Genomic DNA, 19,334 nt, shown 5'->3' with positions numbered 1-19,334 from the left:
TTTTTTGACCTTTTCCTATTCATTCCTTATGGTAAATCTATCGCAGTTTTTCACAACTTAGGTAATAAGAATAGGCCCGGGGAATAACGATAGTGGGCTGGCAAGTACAGCTCACTAATAACAATCCTTTTTTTATATATAAATAGAGATGTATTGATGTGAGGTTGGAGATGTGAATGCATAAATGACAGAAATATTCTTATCTTAAAGGTATCTCTGCAATATATTTTAATAACAGAACAAAGCAAATACCATTTTTTAAAATTGTCATCACAGTATAAAAGCCAGATAACATAAACAATTCTACTTTGCGACTATACTATAGATAGTTATATGGTTAAAAGGTTCATTATCCAGTTTGCATTAAGCAACAAATACAGAAAACAATAGAATGAAGGTGAAGTGGTCATAGTTCTCAGGATGTTCTTGGATGTATTTTTTACAAGAGGAACGTTTTCCAAATGAGCTCCAATATAGGGTTATATCTTATTCCTGGAAAATGTATTTCTAGAGAGAATGTGTGAAGGAGAGAACCCCTTTTTTTTAGCTGAGAAGGTTCTTACAGTTGGTCATTAGTTAGAATAGATGTATGCAATTGAACACAGGAAAAGTAAATTAATCCATGAGATAATTCAAAATTAATCAAACACAACAAAAAGATGGTTCCGCTCTATACGATCAAAGGCCCTTTCTGCATCTAAGGATAGAACTCATTCTGAAGTGTTTTCTGCTTTTCACAATTTGTGTAAAACAAGCTATTATTCCTCAAAAGTTATAGTTTTTCCAATTGCGTGTTTTGAGAGATTAAGAAATTTAATAAAGATCCAGAGTTGTAGAGTAGAAAAGAAAAAATGTCCATATATGGAGCAAAAACATTTGCAAACAATTTCCTACCAACTATAATCTTTCTTTTTTAACAAAGGCACTTAAGTAAATGGTAGCCAAAACTTCTGCACATCCAGAATTCTGAATGATATTATTATTATTTATTTTTACATTTCTTGTTTTAACTGTGTGGTCCTGTTGAGAGCTATTGAAGTTAGGATGCATTATTGTGCATCCTAACTATTGAAGAGGCTTTGATGAATGAGGGAATTCAATTCAATTCAATTCAAAGCAGTAAATTATTTTCAATGCTTATTTTCATTTATTTTTCTACGGGTAAAAAAATACTTGGACATAAGAGGATGGCGTCCCGTCATTGCATCTTCCTCCCATGGATTTGCTGTAAGCAAAGTCGATCATACATTATCATTTGAAGTTTTGCTTATTTCTTCCACCGTTCCTCTAATATAGAGCGTTAAGACTGGTCAGTCAATGTCCAACACCGCCCTCTACTGTTATCCGCAAATTCACGAGAATGCTCAGGAGATTATACAACTAATATTAAATTAAATCCATAAATGTAATTTAAATTAACATTGAAGAATATTTAAATTTGTTCTTATAGAGGTTGCATTATCTCATTTTCTAAATGAAAGATATTTTGATGCATCAAATATTATTTGTAGTAGTAATAGTTTGTAATATAGTAAGAAATGAGCCCGACAAGGTTTTGTGTATATAATTTTTTTAAATCCATTATAGCAATAAACAGAGATAAACTGTGCAGTCAATCACAAACTAAATTAAAGTCTGGATGGATGCCCTCACATTTGTTACCAAGTCATGTTTTTTAAATTGATTCAATCAATCCCTCATCTGCATTGAAGATGGTTGTAAAATGTTTGGCTTTACACAGGTTTATAATGTGGGGCAAATATGAAGATCGTTCCAAAGCTTAGGAGCAACAGCCTGGAAGGATTTCTCTCCTCTGGTCCTGAACCATGTGCACGGAACCAGGCTGGATCATATCACTGATTTAAGGTGAAGCCGGAAAGTAAGAGCCAGAATTTTAAAATTGATCCTGAAAGAAACTGGCAGCCAATGCAGAGTATTAAGGATCAGAAAAATGTGAGTTCTCCTACTAGAGCAGAATTATTTTTTATTATTTGTGGTCTGGGGATCAGAATCTGCTGATGGTTTCACACATTCGCTTCCAAAGGAGAGAAATCCTTCCAGGCTGTTGCTCCTAAGCTTTGGAACGATCTTTCTCTCTTTGCTTGATGGATCTACTGACTCCTTCAAGAAACATCTTAAGACATTATTATTTGTGCAGGCTTTTTTCTTGAATATCTAGAGGCTGCTGTGTTTGTGACTGTGTTGTCTTGACCTTTACATGTTTTGTGTGTATTTTTCAACAGTGTAATGTTCATCACAATAATAATTATTATTATTATAATAATTATAATATGTGTTATACAAAGAAGTAAGTAAGTAAGTAATTTTTATTTGTATAGCGCTTTTCCAGACCAGGGTCACAAAGCCTAACATATATTCCACAAATCTTGTTTCAAAATACAAGACACAAAAAAAAACTAAAGACACAAATACAGATACACCAAAAAAAACAAAAGAAAACTGTTCCCCTTACTTAGCACTTTTATACTTGACATTATTAACTTGTCAATAACATCAGGCTATGTGCCTCAGATTTTTAAAGTTGCAGTAATTAAACCTCTGCTTAAAAAACCCACTCTTGATCCAGAGGTTCTCACTAACTATAGGCCGATCTCAAATCTTGTCTTCATTTCAAAACTTCTGGAGAAAGTGGTAACAAGTCAGCTCTGTGATTATCTCCAGGACAATGATCATTTCGAGGTGTTTCAGTCTGATTTTAGGGAACACCACAGCACAGAGACCGCCCTGGTAAAAGTAAGTAACGACCTACTGATGGCCTCTGATCAGGGCCATGTTTCAGTTCTTGTTCTTCTAGATCTCAGTGCTGCATTTGACACTGTCGACCACCAAATCCTTATACAGAGGCTAGAAAACCATATAGGCATTCATGGAACTGCTCTTAACTGGTTTAAATCTAACCTGTCGGATAGAACGCACTATGTACATGTCAACCACCTCTCATCGACACAGACTAAGGTCAGCTATGGTGTCCCACAAGCTTCTGTTCTTGGTCCAATACTATTCACAATCTATATGCTCCCACTAGGGGACTTGATCAGAAGACACTCTATAAACTTTCACTGTTATGCTGATGACACCCAACTCTACTTGTCCATGAAGCCAGATGAAAGAAATCAGCTAACACAACTACAGTCCTGTATTACAGATATCAAGTCCTGGATGACCAAAAACGTCCTCCTACTGAACTCGGAAAAGACTGAGGTTTTACTAGTTGGTCCGCAACATCTCAGACAATCTTTAACTAATGATCTAGCTTTACATAATGGACTTGCTCCTGCTACTAGCACCACTGTAAAGAATCTGGGTGTATGCTTTGATGAGGATTTATCATTTAACTCACACATAAAACAAATCTCACGGACTGCTTACTTCCACCTTCGTAACATTTCAAAAATCAGGCACTTCCTTCCTTTAGATGCTGCTGAGAAGCTCATCCATGCTTTTGTTACCTCCAGGCTGGACTATTGTAACTCTCTTCTGTCAGGATGTTCTAAAAAGTCTCTCAGAACTCTTCAGCTCATTCAGAACTCTGCAGCTCGTGTCCTGACTAAGACTAAGAGGCGCGAACACATTTCCCCTGTGCTGTCTTCCCTACATTGGCTTCCTGTAGAATTTGGAATACAATTTAAAATCCTTCTCCTAACCTATAAAGCCTTACATGGTCTAGCACCAACATACATTAAAGATTTAATCCAAACTTACCAACCCTCTAGGACCTTAAAACGGATAAAACCGGAGTCCGTTTCCGTCGCTCCAACACGACGTCACCTCCGGGTCTTAATACTTTGCTTTATGGAGAAAAAAGGATCAATTCAGAGTGTACGGTCGTTAATTCACCGCTTCAAAACAAACAAACATACGATCGATCGGACTCGCTCTTTGCCGGTAGCTGTACAGGTCGATAGCTCCGGGAAAGACGGTCCTGGGTTATGGGTCTTCTCTATATTTAAGGGAAAGTTTCCTGTCCAGGGCGCGTCTGTTCCGGGGCAGTGGTTCTTTGATGTTAGTTCCTGTCTCGAGTCACCTGGAGAGCAACATCCTTGCTTCCCTGTTGTGTGGGCAGATTCCTTTGTCTTCCAGCCCCCCTCTTTTGGGTGTGTTCCGTGTTGCCCTTTTGTTTCACGTCCACAGGTGTGAACAGAGCAGACAGACAGTCCTTCATTAAATCGCTGAATAATCTCTAGTCTGTTTCAAGCTACCCTTGAGACAGTGTATATCAGTATGAAAGTAAAATGTTGGTTGTGAATGTATAATTAAACGTTTAAGCTCTTAGATGAGGCTAGTATTTTATACTCTATATTTTGATCATCTTTTTAGCATTAATTTAACTTATGGCGTATACGTATAGTGTAGAATAATTTCCAATCTAACAACCTTAAGATCCTTAAACTCTGATCTATTAGTTATACCACAAATCTCTAAATGTAGATTTGGAGCCAGGGCCTTCAGTTTTCAAGACCCTCTGCTGTGGAACCAACTACCGGCTTCAGTCCGGAGGGCAGACACCCTCTCTATGTTTAAAAACAATCTTAAAACCTTACTTTTCGATAAAGCCTATAACTAACTTAACTGTTTATCTTTAGCTGCTATAACTAACTAAACTGTTTATCTTAGCTGCTATAGGCTGAGAATGCTGGAGGAGTTTTAGACACCGAGCTCTTTATATCCTTCTTTTCTGCATTACATTCATCACCTGTGCATTTTAAACCCACACCTTTTTATTTTTCTCCCGGAGCCCCAGGGCTCCACCTCCAGAGCTGCTGCTGATCCAGGATCTTCACCACGTCATCAGATCCCGAGTTCTCTCCAGCACCTCCATGGACTCTACTATACTCTCCTCTTTTTTTCTCCCTATAATTTCCCTCACTCCTCTCCTTATCCATCTGTCTACCCCCCCATCCTTCCTCCCAGCCGGTCAAAGCGGCAGGCCGTCAACAATGAGTCAGGTTCCGCTCGAGGTTTCTGCCTTCTAAAAGGAAGTTTTTCCTCGCCATTGCTCACTGTACAGTGTTTCGCTTCTTGCTCTTTGTTGAATTGCTGGGATCTATTTTTCCTTAATCAACTATAGTCTTATTTCAACTGTATAGTGTCTTGAGATAACTTTGTTATGATAAGACAGTTTAAATAAAATTGAATTGAAAATTGAATTGAATTGACAAACTTTCCACGAGTCGACTCAACTTTCCAATCGTGTCACCTGAATATAGGTCCAACCGAAACATACAACGTAACAAACGTTCCTGACTACAGGAATTTACAACATCCACCTTGTTGGCACCTGAGTCGGAGTACTGGTGTGGGCTGGTATTATTAAAGATGAGCTGGTTGGACCCTTTAGGGTTGAAGATGCACTAAAACTCAACTCCCGAACATACTGTCAGTTTCTAGAAGAAACTTTCTTCAAGCAGTGGTCCAGGAGAAAGTCTGCATCATTAAAAAAGACCATGATATTTATGCAGGACAATGCTCCATCTCATGCATCCAAATACTCCACTGCTTGGCTAGCCAGTAAAGAAGGAAAGATGAAGAAATAGTGACATGGTCTCCTTCCTCACCTGACCTAAACCCGATTGAGAACCTGTGGGCCCTTATTAGACGAGACCTTCACAGGGAAGGAAAGCAGTCCACCTCTCTGTGTCTGGTTTAAAGTCTACAGAAGATGATTGATCAATTTGGGTTTTATATGGTTATATCATCAGTTATAATTCAGAAAATTATTTTTTATTTTTCGTATATAACTCCAATTTTGGCTAATTTCCATGCCAACATTAAGTTACCCAACCAACATGTTTATTTCCTTCCTTCCAGTAAATTTGATTGATTTAGATGCTTTTTAATTAAATTTCATCCAGGCTTTTCTCATCTTATGTCTGTATACATGTTCTTGTGTTTGGATTACAGTACAGGTAAGGAGTAACTCAGCCTGCAGCTCAGTGTATTTCTCCTTAATTTTACTTTCTTACTTCCAGAGGTTGTCTCCATTCCTTCCTCCCATGACAGTGATTTTATCCAGGATCACTGTTTTGAGAGTAATTATTATGTTATCTGGTGGAACACCTTAGCTGTTGCTCAAAGGCGATCACGTCCAGTGGTTAAAAATGATTTTTTATTTTATCAGCGCTCCTGCCCGATTGTCCAACAACAAGATGGATCAGCTTCTGTGCTGCTGAAGGATTGTCTTGGCTGCTTCCAGCCTTGGACCCTAGTGGACTTCTACCAATCATGCCGACCCTGCCAGAGCTGTCTTGCATTGAACAGATGACAGTTTTCCTGACTCAAACCAACCGCTAAGATTGCTTTGGCAATCCACATATCAGACCAACTCTGTAAATGTTCTTTGGTGACCCTGCCAGAACCCAGAACTGAACCCAATCCAACTATCTGGAGGGATCTCAAAATGAGCCTGATGGATCTTAATAGAGATGGGCAACAGTGGCCAAAGATGTGCTGAGCTTCTGGAATCCTATTTAAAAAGACTTGAGGCTGCAATGCTGTCAAAGGTGCATCAACAAAGGATTGAGCAAAGGATTGAATACTTATCAAAATTAGACTTATTTGAATTTTCGTATTGGTATTCAGCCCCCTTTTCGCTCCCTGATGACGTTGCCACCCCCACTGAAACCTTCACCGAGAACTACTACTTGCTATTTTGTAAGCAATTTTATTGAGCAGTTTAGAGTCTAAGAGATAATACTGTTACGCACAGTATTATCTCAGATCGCTGTGCCCTCCGACTGCATCGGCACCCAGAGGAGTAGAGCCTGCAGTCGCTGTAGAAGAAAAATTAATGTTTTCCTTTAGTACCTGTAAAGTGACCTTGGGGGTTTTGAAAGGTGTTTTGACTAAACATGTATCATATAGATTATTATTATTACTTCTGGGTTAGGATGCAGAATTAGTCATTTTTTAAACAGAGATGTATTTGTCTAAGAAAACCAAACGTTTGCTCTCAGAGAATATATTTTGACAGTAGTATTGATCATTTATTTCCTGACATCATTGAAAATGAGTCCTTGATGTCTTTATTATCTCATGTCTTTGTTCTATCTGTGGCCACAACAGTATGATTTAGGAACAAGCCATCAAAGGGTATAAAACAGTCACAGATTGAAAGAACACTATTCAAACTGCAGCACACAATTTGCTCTTGTGATGAAATTGTTGAAAACAATTACTGTGAATAAGAGCCTCGTTGGTCAAAATGGTGAGAAAACAAGTCGTCTTTTTCAAAACACAACATTACTGTGACATATCTGCATGCATTCATTCTTTTGGCCACAAAGTAGCCATTAGAATGACATTAAACAGAAAGGTGTGGGTTTAAACTGCACAGGTGATGAATGTAATGCAGAAAAGAAGGATATAAAGAGCTCGGTGTCTAAAACTCCTCCAGCATTCTCAGCCTATAGCAGCTAAGATAAACAGTTTAGTTAGTTATAGCAGCTAAAGATAAACACATTAAAACCTGATTGTTTGAATCTGCTGTCAAAATAGTTAAATGAGGTCACCATCCAGATGTGTGGAGCCTACCTCGCTTTATAAAGCAAGGGGCTAATGTGCCTCACTTCCACTTTTTTTGCGTCAATCTGCCTCAGATGTCTGTGGGCATTAGTTGGTTATTCTCCAAGTGTGTGGGACGTTTCACACTTGTCTGATCAGGATTTGGATCCTTCTCAGGATGGGTTTAAAGAATGCCTGGTTCCTGTCAACATCCAGACAGTACAACCTGGAGCGCTAGTATTTTATGACACTGGTGGGCAAGGGGGGCCTTTCATCCCCAGCGCCTGTAGATTCTACAATTAATCTAATGTTGTCAGCATGCCTTACATTTTGTTTTTGACATTCTCATATGAAAACTGTTTAATGTGGATGCAATTTGGTTGCATCCACGTTGTTTTGTTTGTAACATCATTTCAGTGGATTCAAGTAAAACACTTAATCTGATCCATCATAGAACCATGATGCAGATCAGTGTAGAACTTTAAATGCAAATTAATTATAAAGTGAACAATCACATGAAGATCCAGTTTGACTTCTTCTTTATATATTTATGTAAGATAAAAAAAATGAATGCTTTATACAATGATGATAAATCAGATCTTGCTTCAAACACAAATTTTAATTGTAATTACAATGAGAAAGAACCAGCGTTTTTACAGTACTATGTCCCAATCCTTTCTGAGGCACACATCGTTCAGGCTGCTGTTACATCTCCCTCCCAGTTCTACAAGCTGTAAGTTATTTTGCTCCAAAGGTTCCATACAATAACACACTTGGATCATTTACACCCTCAAGGTCAGAGGTGGCCCAGAGACAACTCTCCAAATTCCTTCCTCACACATGAAGTAGAAAAACAGTACCAGCATTGATGCAATTGTAAATTTGATTAACGTCCTTTAATTTAACATTTTCCCATCAATACATGTATTTTTTATCAACAGCAGTTTCTGGAAAAACTCACACCAACACGGAATCCATCTCTGGACACCATCAAAATGCAAATTCATTTCACAAGGAACTACACAACCCGGCGTAAGTCACTAACTGAACGTGTAAATACAATTTTGGTCACGATTAGAAAGTCATGTCTACTCTGAATGTACAGGTGACGTTGTGGCGTCGATCAGTGAAGCACAGGATTCCAGAGTGAGAGCAGTGAGCACAGAAATCATTCAGAGCAAGGCCACGAGCAGCGATGAATTGAATGCTCTGTATGGACAAATCATCACTTACATCCTGCTGAGCTCGGGGATAGAATCACCAACAGATAATGACATAGTGCAAGATGTTAGAGGTAACCTTCTCTCATTCTCCATCTCACTTGTAAAGACGAATGTGCTGTTCTTTCCAGACTTTCCGCATGCTTTGACGCCTGTGGCTGATGTATAGATCTTTACGTATAAATGACCTCCTGGAGGCTCTTCAGCAGAAAACACGAGAGCGAGAAAGATGGGTGGAAGAGTAAATACGCTGTGGAAGACGATAGTTTACTGAAATAGAGGTGGTGGTTATGCTACTGAGGTGGGATGCTAACCTACACCAACAAGAACATTAGATTTAGATTTTGTTTAGATAATGTAATCTATCTTATCTATCTTATATATCTTATCAATCTTATCAATCTTATCTATCTATCGTATCTATCTTATCTATCTTATCTATCTTATCTATCTATCTATCTATCTATCTATCTATCTATCACAAACCTTCATAGTGAGTCAAAATATGAATTCACAATCACGAGAAACACTACATTGTTTATTTGATGATGCCTGATGCAGACAGTACTGTGGTGCAGAGAGTTCTTCTAGTTGTCACGAATGCTCAGAATTAAACCAATCGTATTAGAAAATGAGAAAAAAGTAAGAATTTCAAAGTGTTACATATTGTTGCTTTAACTTTTACTTAGAATCTTAATACTTAATTTTTTGTGAATTCCAACCACGTGTGTAACGACTAACAAAGCGGGTCATTTTACTTCTCTTTTCTTCCACCAGCTGCCCTGGATAGTGTCTTCCCCTCAGCCAACATGGAAATGTTCATGAAGCTTTTAAGGAGCGAGAAGGAGCAGCAGCTGAAAGAGCTGGCCATGGTCGTCATGGGGGTTCGTTTTTTTAACCAAGTCTGTGGACAGGTCGATGTGGATGCTCGCCTTAAAGAAATGAGTATGAACCACGCAGCTTGACATGACATTGCCTTAAGAACACCACAAAAGATTTATGTCATGGTCATTACTAATGCATTATTGCCAAATGTCACTTATTTTCTACTCGCACTCATGTCGACTAAGGGTTGGGATTATGTTTAGAGTAATATGGTCTATTTAGAGTTATACATAACAATTTAAGTTCATTCTAGTGTAGCAACTGGAGCTCAGTGAATGTTTTCTTCATCTTCGTTCAAAAAGATAAACTTAAAAACATTCATGGTGCTTGTTTGTAATGTAAGTAAGTAAGTATGTAAGTAATTTGTATTTATATAGCGCTTTTCCAGACCAGGGTCACTAAGCGCTTAAACAAGTGCAAAACAATACTCAATAAAATATATACTTTAAAGGTAAAGATAATACTGAGAACAACACAGGAGTCTCAGAAAATCATTGTCCATCTTGTAAGGAAGCCTCGATAACAGGAATTTTCCAGAAGTAATTAAACAAGTGAATATTTAAAGCTTGTTCTTAAAGGAAGATAATAGGCCATTGTTGTAAATCTTTTGCAGTTTATGCACAATGGGTTTTAATAAGGATTCACTTTTAGCTGGAGCTTCCACTACAAACAAATACAGACTTTTTCCCCAGAACATTCTCTCATGTCGAGGCTTCAATACACGATGGACGAGCACCATGGAGTTATTTGAAGTATCTTTTTGGACGAAGATGAAGACAACTAAGCTCCATTTGCTTCATTAGCATCGAAATACATTTTGGTCTATTACTCTAAAAGAAACAGATTACTCTAATAATAAAAATAATCTCAACCATTAATCGACATGAGGGTGAGTAGGAAATGTCGGAAATTTTGACTTTAGGATAAATGAAGTCCAACATTTTTTTGTAAAGAGAACTTCAACATTAGATGTATTCTGTCTCACATCAACTGTGGGTCGTCTGGTTCACTGACTTGTTACGTGTGAATCCATGTTGACAGTACCTACCAGTCTCCAAAGTCCTCCAAAAGTCACGAGTGAAGATATCGGGCAGGAGATAAACTCTTCTCTGACTTTGGTGTCCAAGTACACGGCTGTTTTGGAGAAGATGTTGAACAGTGATGCTGTGAAGGATGTGTCTGAAGGTGGCGCTGCTCTTCTGTTGTTACTCAAACAGGCTCTTTACAATGTCAGACAGTACGAGGGATTTCTAAAGCTGCTGTTGGTGAGTTATCTCAACCTTGCATTTTAGAAAAGTGTAACTACAAAACGCTTTATTTCCAAATACTGAATGTACTAAGCAGGATGAAGACTCTTGTTGTTTCCATATGAAAACACTGTGTGTGACCCACTGATGTTAACCAGCCTTCTGGTTATGTGACACTGGGTCATCTAGACAAACATGTCAAAATGCTATGTATTGTGGTTTTAAGATTTCCTGTATTCATATTTTTTGACGTAAACGACTCATATCTCTATGATCAATGGAGTTAGGGTTAGTAACAATGTCATCAAACAACATTCAAAACCCAATCAAACAAAGCTGCATATGCACCAGAAGTAACCAACCTCATAAATGAATAATATGTAACTCGTCCTGTTCGCTGAAAGATGAACATGAGTCAGACTTGGTTAATAGAAAATATCAATCTGACGACATATTGTCTTGTTTCTTTAGACAGATGCTCAAGTTAGTGAAAAAAGCATCGTGAACATCGTGTCAGAGCTCTCGTCACTGCTGAACCATCTAAAGGAAGCTGTGCAGTCCAAGAAAGGTGTTCCATCAGCAGCGGTTTTTGTAAGTCAACCGTTACCTTAAATGTCTTTGTGAGCTAAAGCCCTTTTATTATTATTATTATTTTCAATACAGCCGCTCTTTAAAAAGCTGTCAAAGCTTTGGTCTGAACTTCAGGAAGAGGCGGAGATGGTCAACACACCTGGCACAGTGATGTTGGGCCTGCAGCCCTTCCTCTCCTCACAAGCCCAGATTTTCTCTGCAGCCGACCTAGACATGCTACTGGGGGGTTATGTGGTTAAGACAGAAACTCGGAGAATGCAAGAAAGTTCAGGTATGTGACGTGCTGTAAACGTAACTGTCATTTTCTCTAAAGGACAACTTATGTGTTTTTTACGTCTTATATGTTTCTTATAGTGATCTTGAACCTATATTCTACTTATCAGTATAAAATGGAAATGAAGGCAAACAAAAGGAACTTAGCAGGGATGTCACAAACAACAGTAAGCTTAATTTTCAAGAAAGGAATAGCCTTATTAAAAAGGTAGATGGAAGCTGTTTATAGAAAGGCATGACGGATGAGATAGAAAACAAATTCCCCCCAAAAAAGATTAAAGACCTGAAAAGTATCACTGATTGACAGGACACGATGAACTGAATGTGAGCTGACAAAGACCTTTTGAGATTTTTGTAAATGCACAAAGTAAGATCTGGAAATGTTGAGGTGGCTTGGGCACCGTTTTATTTTATTGGCCTGGGTTTCTTGTTGTCGTTTTGACCTGGAAGGGGTTTGTGGATTAGCGGAAGATCTTGGTGTCTTTTCTCTATGAAGTGGTGCAATGGTAATGAGTTGGGATGATTCCATGACCCAGGCCTGAATTGAACAGAACTGTTCAGTTTAATTCCATCCATGGCCTCTAACTTGAAGAGGAGAGAACCTTGTGTGTTGACCCACAGGAAGAGCAGAACCCCCATAGATGAGGAGTCGTGTTCTTAGGATAAGTAGCTATAGAGAACATTTCCATGGGCGGTGCTGTGCATAGTTGCTACCAAAAACAAAAAGAAAAAGTGATTAATGTATGAATACCTATGCCTGCAAGCACGTTTGACCCAGGTCCAGATACTCTTAGTTGACCTGTTTAGCCCTTTACGTCTGCTGCAGTGTAAATGAAGGGCTTAAGCTACGAAAGTGTTCTTATTCTTGGTATAAAAATGACCTCATTAGATAGACAGGTAAATTTTAATATTCCCTCTGGAGATCTTCTTCGGGAAATTGTTTTTCCAGCACACAGCAACACAGACGATATTTTCATAAAAACAATAACAAAACTCAATAAAAAGAAACTCAGAATAATACAATCTAATAGCACGAGGAATTGATAAGTCCCTGAGTCTATTAGTGTTGCATCTGGGAAGGAGCATTCTTGCATTAGAAAATAGACAGTGTCCCTTCCTAGCATAGGGTTGCCAAGTCTTTAGGCTTTTACACAAGGTTGCTATTCTCGGCCAGATTTTATGCCCCATTTGCTGACCTGTTCGTTTAAATGCGACAGCTGAGAGCATCGATCCAGAGGAGATGGAGGACCAGGACTGGCTCCTGCCTGGAACGACGGAGTATTTCAATGAGCTGCCTTTACAGTATAATGGATTCTGTGGGTACACCCTGGTAAATAGTGATGGCTTTCTACTTCCAGGTAGGAGTAAACTCTTGTTAATATACTGTATACAAACCCACCATCACTGATGCAGACTATAAAACAACTTCTTCGTGCAGGGAATCCATTCATAGGGATTTTCAGATATAAGAAGAAATTCTACATTTTCTCGTCCAAAGAAGCTGCTCTGAGCTTCTCTAGCCAGCCAGATTACTTCATTTCAGTTGTGCAAGAAAAAAGCCAAAACTGCCCTGAACTGATCAGACTCTTTAAACTCCATGAACAGTATGTTAGTACCTATACAGAGGTGAGTAGCATTTATTCATTTTAGTTAGTTCTATTCTAGTTCAAAGCATCAAAACACTCTTCCACTTTAAAAAGCTTCTTGTGAAACGTTGCATTTGTGGTGCCCTTTCGCTCCTGATGCTATTTTAGAAAGAATCAATATGTTGTTTTTCAGCCAGTGTTTTCAAATACTTTTTTAATGGTACAAACTCTCAGTGCTAGTGATGATTAAAGGGAAAATAAAAGCAACTCAGGGAAGCTTTTGATGTGCATGACGGGAATAAGTAAATACAAATATAAATCTATATTTTCTCTCAATGGGACATAGTTGCGATAGTGCTTCCTGATTGGTAAGCAAATGTGAAAATATATCGGGAAAACTATATCACATGACCTGCACATTCCCTGAATACTTTATACCTTACGTCTGTTTCTCCACACGTTCTGGTGAGAAGATGGTTAGAAATGGTTATAGTTTGCATCAGTTTTTGGGAAATTTCTTCTAACTTGCAATTTCACAATTACAGCTCAGAAACAGTTTGGACGCTGCGGCCAAATGTGAGGTCGGCACGCAGACAGACACCCACCCGACCGAGACGGACTATCCCGATCAGTCATATGAATGGAATGAATGGGAGCTACGACGGGAAGCTATCAAGCTGGTGTGTCTCATTATCATGACGGCAAACTTTGTGTCAGTTGTGTTGTTTTCCAACTGTTGAAATCGCTCTCGTTTTGACTGCAGACTGACCTACGCACTGCCGCGACACACACCGCCCAGACCAAAATGAGCCATGTCCGAAGAGAAAACTGTACACAGACATGGCTCCCCAAAGACGGCGGCTGTCAGACGAAGCGAGACGGCGAGAGCAACGTGCCCAAACCCCAGGTCTACGTGGCCGGCCTGAGAGGATGGAGAGAAGGTGGAATGGAAAGGATTAACCTGACCAGAGCTGTGGATGAATAATTCAAGTCCCTCCAGCACCCAAAAAATAAACCAAAAGCAGGAGACAGTACATCTTTACCTGTTGAGCAACTGACATGGGAATAAGTCACCTAGTTTTAGGTAAACGTTCGTTCCACTTGGTTAGTTCGTACATTTATCCCCATCTCCTCAGAGACGACATATGGAGGTGTCCAGAACTGGCACTGAAGAATAGAAGTCACATGACAAACTCTTTTAATTCTTTACTGTGGAGGATGGATGAAGCCCAATCCACATGTCAAACTCCCATCTTACCAAGCAGCTTGATGGACAGAAGCAGCTGTTTGCAGTGCTGTCAGGCTTCCTGTACATGTAAGACGTGATCAAAGGATTGGACTTGCATGTGGACACAACCGTGGCAGATTTGTGGCTGAAAAAATGTTCTGGTGGAAAAAAGCCGCAGGTAGTACATATTTGAAAAACAGTGTTCCCTCGTTTTTCACAGGGCTTAGATTCCAGGATCACCCGCAGCAAGTGAAAATCCACAAAGTAGCTGTAATTTACAAACTTTTCAATAACACGTATGTAAACACAATGCCAATAAGCACCCAGGATACAGAGCTTTGACTACACTTTGTATGTCAAGCAAGCCTTATCAATATTTATTGATTGCTTTTGTGCAATATGGTCACTAATGTTCTCTGTAACTCAGAAATGTCCTGTTTGTAAATTCTCCCTGGGCCTGGGATTCATTGTTTATCTCATAGTTGTGATGGGCAAAGCAGGATTTACCAGCAAATGAGGCTCCAAATATAGAAGAATATTAATTGAATAAAAGGTACAATTGGTAACACATGTTTAAACCGTTTTCATCAAATTTTGAATAAAAACTGTTCCATCAGAAAGAAATGTGCCTCTGCTGGTCAGTTGTCATATCTTAGATTGAGTGTATTTTGGTATCAAATTAGTCATAAACTCTAATGATCTCAACAGCTTTGTTAATACACTGACAACAATGACAAAAAAAATAAGTGGATACAAAAAAAAACACCTTGCCACTCGTCCCTAAATGACTGATTTGGCTTAACTCCTTGGGACCTTTTCCTCTGCTGTTATGAAGTTCTATTCAAAGTGTGAAGTGTCTTGCGATAACTCTATTGATTTGAGCCTTCCTATAAAATAGAATTTAATTTAAATTGAACTTTCAACATTCAGTTACTTTCTTTCACATAATCCCTAAAAGGTTCACACATTGGGCTGGACCCTATCTCAGCTACTTTTTGCCACGTGTGACTCCATGTGAATCATCAGAATCAGAATCCCTTTATTGTCCCGCGAGGGGAAATTCTTTTTAACAAACAGCAAGAGCAGTATACTAGAAGAAAAATAAAACACCCAGAAATAAAATATTAAAAAGAAAAGAAAAAATCTAAATAGAATAGAAAATAAATCTGTACTATATTATATACACTTTTAATCATATTTACAAAAATAACAAGAAGGTGCAGTTAGATAATTATCTGGCTGTGTTGTTATTGTGGAGTCTGATGGCAGTAGGGAGGAAGGACCTGCAGTACCTCTCCCTCACACACCGGGGATGGAGCATCCTATCACTGATGGAGCTCCTCAATGCCCTCAGTGTGTGCTGGAGAGGGTGAGACAAGTTCCTCCTCATGGAGCCCAGCTTGCTCCGTATCCTCCTTCCAGTCACTTCCTCCAGAGGATCCAGGGGGCGCCCTAGGACGTAACCGGCCTTCTTAATAAGGCTGTCCAGTTTAGCCCTATCCTTTGCTGTCATGCTGCTCCCCCAGCAGACCACACTGTTGAAGATGGCAGAGGCCACCACTGAGTCATAGAATGACTTCAGGAGTGGCCCCCGAACACCAAACGACCTCAACCTCCGGAGCAGGTAGAGTCTACTCCGCCCTTTTTTATAAAGAGCAGCAGTGTTATCCACCCAGTCCAGGCGGTTGTTGAGGTGAACACCCAGGAACTTGTAAGACGTGACAATCTCAATGTCCTGTCCCCGGATGTTCAGTGGTGAGGGGGAGATGGAGGGACACCGCCGGAAATCCACAATCAACTCCTTAGTTTTGTTGGAGTTGATCTGGAGGTGGTTTTCCAGGCACCAGTCAGCAAAGTCCTAGACAAGTCCTCGGTACGACCCGTCATCCCCGTCCTTAATGAGGCCGACAATGGCGGGGTCGTCCGAGAACTTCTGCAGGTGACTGGTGGGAGAAAGGTGTTGGAAGTCTGCAGTGTACAGTGAAAAGAGGAACGGTGCCAACACTGTTCCCTGGGGGACCCCTACACTGCACAGTACAGTCTTCGAAACACCATCCCGGGTCCTCACGAACTGTGGACGGTTGGTGAGGTAGTCCACAATCCAGTCCGTGAGGTGAGTGTCCGCTCCAGACAGCTCCAGCTTGTCCCTCAGGATGTCTGACCTGATGGTGTTGAAAGCACTGCTTAGATCCAGGAAAAGGATCCTCACAGTGCTTCCAGGCGACTCCAGGTGAGAAAGTGCTCGTTGGAGAAGGAAGATGATGGTGTCCTCCACGCCGATGTCAGGTTGGTAGGCAAACTGCAACGGATCCATGGAGGAGCGCACCAGAGGAATCGGGTAACTAAGGACCAGCCGCTCCAGAGCCTTCATAAGGTGGGATGTCAAGGCCACAGGTCTGTAGCAGCTGGGATCCTTAGGGTGCTGAGTCTTCGGCACCGGTACCACACAGGACGTCTTCCACAGTAGTGGAACTCTTCCCAGGGTCAAGCTCATGTTGAACAGAAGTCCAACAATTTCACTTAACTGGTCAGAGCACGTCCTGAGTACTTTGCCACCGATGTCGTCTGGTCCAGGGGCCTTTGTTGTTCTGGTTCTCCTGAGCTGATTTCTCACCTGGAGAGGTGTGAGGGACAGGCTGGGGTGGGGGGGCATTGTCCCCTGTGGAGTCAGCGGGGGGCTGAGACAATACAAGCTCGGGGGGGAAGAGAAGGTAAATGTAGAGGTGTGAATGGTGTAGAAGACGGGGGGGGGCCGACACCTCAAACCTTGAAAAATAACTGTTTAAGTTGTCGGCCCAATTCTGATCCCCCGCAGCTACAGAGAGCCTGGTCTGATGTCCGGATATGGATTTTGGCTCTGAGTCCCGTTCACTACTCCAGTGATGACGTCACATGCTGCCTCCGCGATCGCCGACGGTGGAATGTACACAAGCACCGCGACAACATGTGAAAACTCCCGTGGCAAGTAGAAGGGTCTCAGACTCAGCGCCAAGAGTTCAATGTCAGGAGAGCAGTGTTGATCCTTTAAAGTGACGTGCCTGGGAAGGCACCACTTCTCGTTGACGAACACCGCCAGTCCTCCGCCCTTTCTCTTCCCGCTCATCTCCGTCCGGTCCGCGCGTAATAAACAGAATCCATCCAGCGCAGCAATCGCGTCTGTGTGGTTCTGGTTCAGCCACCGGAGGGAGGGATGAAGCCTCCGCCGGATTACCCTCCTAACACTCCCGCTGCTCATCCGTAAAGAGGGTACAGGGGTCAACCTCATCACTGTTGTTCATTCTCTCTCCTCATGGAGAAAACATGGCTAGGGCAGCGCCACTTTCCATGCTCATTGGATGCCTACATTAATGTCCACGTTCATGTCACTTGCCAATCTGTCCTGTGAATGTCGGGAGCTTCCTTGCTGAGATGAAAAAGGAGGAAGAGTGGAATGTGCCAAATGCCCTTATAGGGCAAGGGTGGGCGACTTTATTGAGCATTATCAGCTTCGGATCATTGCAGCGAGGGATTAACCAATCTTAACCAAGCTCAGTTAGAGACCATGGCTCTATGGAGTAGAGCACACGTTTAAACATGTACAGCCTCCTACCACATAGAACAGAAGCTGGTTATATCATCTCAGGTCTCGCAACTGAGCCAACTGCTGTTGCTCTGAACCAAACCACAGTGAGAAATCAGCAAGAATCTGAGCTCAAGAGGACATAAACAATCACCGATGAGCCAGAGTGGAGCCAGAGCTAATTCAAATAATGTCACAGGTTTGACTGGCTAAAGAATAGTCAGACCTACCAGTTTAAAAGCTGAACTTGAACCATAGGAAAGGTGATGATGAGGCTTCTACGCTTTAAAGTTCAGGCTAGATTTAGCTGCAATGACCATTGAAAAAAAGTACCCTGACCAGTGGACACCTGTGAGTTAACAAGCCTGAAATCTCCGAGGGTTAGGAAAAACCCTAGTTCAACGAAGGACCAATCGGTCTGAGGAAAACTACTACTACAGACATCTGTTGCCGTTTGCACTCTCAGAACAGACCAAATTTAAGTAACAGTTTTCGGTGAAGTTTTCCATCAACTAGGAGAGAGGTTTAGTGCAACATTTAACATTAAACAATTACCTTAAAAACATATAATTGTATGTTCTCCCTGTGTTGCTTGGGTTTACTCCGAGCACTACAGTTTATTTCCAAGGTTCTGAAAAAAAAAAAGGTTGATTGGGAACTTGGGTGAAATTGTACTTGGGTATAAGTGTGTGTGTAAATGTCTGGATGTCTTTTTGTGACCCATGACAGGCTGGCATCCTGTTCAGGGTGTCCTCTGCCTCTTGCCCGACGAGACTGGGATAGACTCCAGTCCTACCCGTTACTCCTATCGGAATTGTTATGCGTGAAAATAAGATTTGGGAAAATTACACAAGTCTGATTTCAAACATTTGGAATCATAAAAGTAGTAAGACATCCGACAACAAAATAGAAATCCTTTTCTTTGATTATACACACATCAATAAATGTTAAATTAAATTGTAAACATCAGACCCATCTTTAATCTAAACCATCTTATCCGTTTTGTTTTAGAATAGGCAAAAAAGTCACTTGCATTTTCAAATTCTTGATTACAATTCATTGTTGGCCAATCAGCCATACCTTTCTTTTTCACCAGGTTCTGGGTCAAATACAGAGTTCATATCAAATACCATACTGTATAACAATTATCATCAGACTATGGTCTCATTGTTGATCCTCTTCAGCGAGACGGGAAGAGGAGTTTCATACACAAATAAATCAGAT

General features: G+C 40.5%; 1 protein-coding gene across 1 annotated transcript; it reads left to right on the top strand.

The window, feature by feature from the left end:
- Nucleotides 1-7,156: 7,156 nt before the first annotated feature.
- On the top strand, nt 7,157-15,072 carry LOC148062074 (cilia- and flagella-associated protein 206-like). Its single transcript, XM_087812790.1, has 11 exons — nt 7,157-7,225; nt 8,463-8,553; nt 8,627-8,815; nt 9,519-9,686; nt 10,668-10,891; nt 11,345-11,464; nt 11,537-11,735; nt 12,955-13,095; nt 13,176-13,363; nt 13,869-14,003; nt 14,087-15,072. Exons 1-11 carry the CDS (start codon nt 7,223-7,225, stop codon nt 14,306-14,308), a joined length of 1,680 nt encoding a protein of 559 aa, XP_087668916.1. The 5' UTR covers nt 7,157-7,222; the 3' UTR covers nt 14,309-15,072.
- The last annotated feature ends 4,262 nt before the right edge of the window (nt 15,073-19,334 follow it).

The sequence above is a fragment of the Callionymus lyra genome, chromosome 17 (assembly GCF_982586985.1).
Source record: "Callionymus lyra chromosome 17, fCalLyr1.hap1.1, whole genome shotgun sequence".
In the NCBI taxonomy this organism is placed as follows: domain Eukaryota; kingdom Metazoa; phylum Chordata; class Actinopteri; order Syngnathiformes; family Callionymidae; genus Callionymus; species Callionymus lyra.
This window is presented reverse-complemented; position numbering and strand designations above follow the sequence as displayed.

Bases quoted from the DNA above. Each gene is read 5' to 3' on its own strand.
- LOC148062074 (XM_087812790.1), top strand. The intron at 10,892-11,344 runs GTGAGTTATCTC...TTGTTTCTTTAG, and splicing joins GATTTCTAAAGCTGCTGTTG to ACAGATGCTCAAGTTAGTGA. The intron at 11,465-11,536 runs GTAAGTCAACCG...TTTTCAATACAG, and splicing joins TTCCATCAGCAGCGGTTTTT to CCGCTCTTTAAAAAGCTGTC.